Source organism: Myotis brandtii, unplaced genomic scaffold, assembly GCF_000412655.1.
Source record: "Myotis brandtii unplaced genomic scaffold, ASM41265v1 scaffold456, whole genome shotgun sequence".
Taxonomy (NCBI): domain Eukaryota; kingdom Metazoa; phylum Chordata; class Mammalia; order Chiroptera; family Vespertilionidae; genus Myotis; species Myotis brandtii.
Genome location: NW_005367431.1, coordinates 4,816,993 through 4,819,492, shown reverse-complemented (window position 1 = coordinate 4,819,492; position 2,500 = coordinate 4,816,993). Strand labels below are relative to the sequence as shown.

The following is a 2,500-nucleotide window of genomic DNA, read 5'->3' as shown; positions in this document are numbered from 1 at the left end:
TAAGCTCTATCCACTGAGCCAAACCGGTTTCGGCTGTTTAGTACCAATCTTAAGTGCCTGTAGTGAATGAAGAAAGAAGAGTCTTGTTGAAAAGTAGAGGCTGATGAAATGACAGTTTATAGCATTGGTGTTTGTCAGATGTGCAAAGTCTTGTTGATCTCAGCTATTTGGCTATGTTTACTTGGAAAACATCATCTTTGCAGATAGAACAAGAAAAGCTGGCATCTATGAAAAAGCAAGATGAAGACAAAGATAAGAGGGATAAGGAAGAAAAAGAAAGCAGCAGAGAAAAAAGGGAAAGGTCTCGAAGCCCACGAAGGTACAATACATTAGATGCATTGCCTAGTCTTTTTATAAGTACTTTAGTTGTTAAGGTATTCTGTATGTAGAAAGTTACATGTTACTAAGGAAGCTAACTGCACTATTCCCAGAATTTCTCCCATCATACAATTTTCTTGGTAAACTACTGCTTGCCTCTGGACTGAAATATTTCATCTGTTGTTTGAGATAAATGATTTGACTATACTTATCTCAAATCTTGGTGAATTATTTAACTCTTAATTCTTGGGTCAAAATCTAGACTTGTTTCCCATATTGCTTTAGTTTAAATTAGCATTTAGTTAATTTGAGTTATTTTAATGTCTAATCTTTTCTCTTTATATTTGCTTCTTTATAAAAATCTGGGTCCATTAGGTGTTTATATACTTTTCTAATTCCTTATGCTGCTTTTCTTAGATGGTTTTACTAAGCCCAAAACAGATTGCTTATTTGTTTTCTTCTTCCTTCAATGAGACTATGGTTAGGTTCCCATTTTTAAGTCCAGGATTCAGCTTCTACTATATTTGTGGTAAAAGGTGAAAATTCCATTAGGCTTTTCATTTTTAGGGAGGAGGTAATTTCTTTGTCCCTTCCATTTATATATTTGATATGAAAACCTGCTTTCTAGAGTTAAGCACAAATCATAGAGGTAATTACTTATTGATGAACCTGGTCTACTCTTCAAGTTAAGGGAAACTTGAAAAGAAAGGGGGGCTTCTCTTTCAGAAAGGCTATCTTATACAAGTTTAATATATTTCTCTTGTGAAGAACATATTGCTTTAACTGCATTGGTCATTTTCTGGAATACATTTTCTCTGTACAATATCAGTATGATATTTTTATGTTCCCTTATGATTTTCTTAATATTTTTTCTATAGCTTTATGATAAGAGTAGAGTATACAATACATATACTATACAAAATATGTGTTAATTGACTGTTACTGGTAATGCTCTGGTCAACAGTAGGCTATTAGTGGTTTTTAGGGAGTCAAAAGTTAGAGGTTGGTGCCCCTAATACCCTCGTTCGTTGTTCAAGAGTCAGCTGTACTTTTAAGCATCATTTTCCTCTGAAAATTTGATCTCTGGTCTCCTTGAGGATCTCTGGAACAAATTAAGAACCAATATCTAGAGTCACAGGTCAATGCTTTTCTCTGTTATAACCGGTATTCCAGAGAATGTTACTGTTTTGCTTGCCTTCCTGGTTTTTTCTTGGCCCTTTCCCTATTAAGTAAATGTGATAGGATATCTTATTTCCATAGGGAACTTCTCAGATATAAACAGTAATGATTTAATTAAAAAGATTAATCTTCACTTCTGCCTTTGACCCTCTCCCCCAGTCCACATTATTCAAAAATCTGAAAAAATTGCTTTCATCCTAGACGCAAATCCAGATCTCCTTCCCCTAGAAGACGATCTTCCCCTGTCAGGAGAGAGAGAAAGCGCAGTCATTCTCGATCTCCCCGTCACAGAACCAAGAGCCGGAGTCCTTCCCCTGCTCCAGAAAAGAAGGAAAAAACTCCTGAGCTCCCAGAACCATCAGCAAAAGTAAAAGAACCTTCAGTACAAGAGGCCACTTCTACTAGGCAAGTACATAAAAATTCATTTATAAATATCACACTTTTAGGTTGTTATTAAGTGAACCCAAATACAACACCTAAGTTTGAAACAAAACTACTTGATTTATTTTTAAAATTTTTTCAATTATTCAGCTTATAGAAAAAGTCAAAATTGTGTAAGAGAATATAAGTAAAATGCCTGGCAGGTGACCACTGCTTTCTTTTGGTTGTATTTTTAAAAAATATTTTATATACTATAACTTGCTTTTTTTTCTTCTTAATATTTTGGCAACCCTGCACTTTAAGAAAATGTATGCAATTAGAATTATTAGTTGCTCTCACTAGATTTCACTGATCTTTTGGAGCTCGGGAGAAGTCTTCACAGATTTTGAAAATTTCTTAAAAATTTTTTTATTGATTTTTTAGACAGGAAGGGGGAGAGAGAGAAACATCAATCCGCTGCCTCCTGCATGTCCCCTATGGGGGATTGACCCTGCAACCTGGACATGTGTCCTGAATGACAATCAAACCCAGCAGCCTTTCGGTGCACAGGATGATGCCCAACCAACTGAGTAGGGCTGAAAACTTTTTTATTGTTTAAAGTTTTACATATGTCTCCTTTTTC

At 35.1% G+C, this 2,500-nt stretch overlaps 1 protein-coding gene across 9 annotated transcripts in view; it reads left to right on the top strand.

The window, feature by feature from the left end:
* SRRM1 (serine/arginine repetitive matrix 1) overlaps positions 1–2,500 on the top strand; it is a 33,659-nt gene that overhangs the window by 6,470 nt on the left and 24,689 nt on the right. For 8 of the 9 annotated variants that reach the window (XM_014546883.1, XM_005875181.2, XM_014546882.1 and 5 more), the window contains 2 exons: positions 204–319; positions 1,699–1,902. In XM_014546883.1, coding sequence (XP_014402369.1) covers positions 204–319; positions 1,699–1,902 — 320 coding nt within the window. The remainder of the gene's footprint in view (positions 1–203; positions 320–1,698; positions 1,903–2,500) is intronic. The other variant, XM_014546885.1, reaches the window with a different exon arrangement.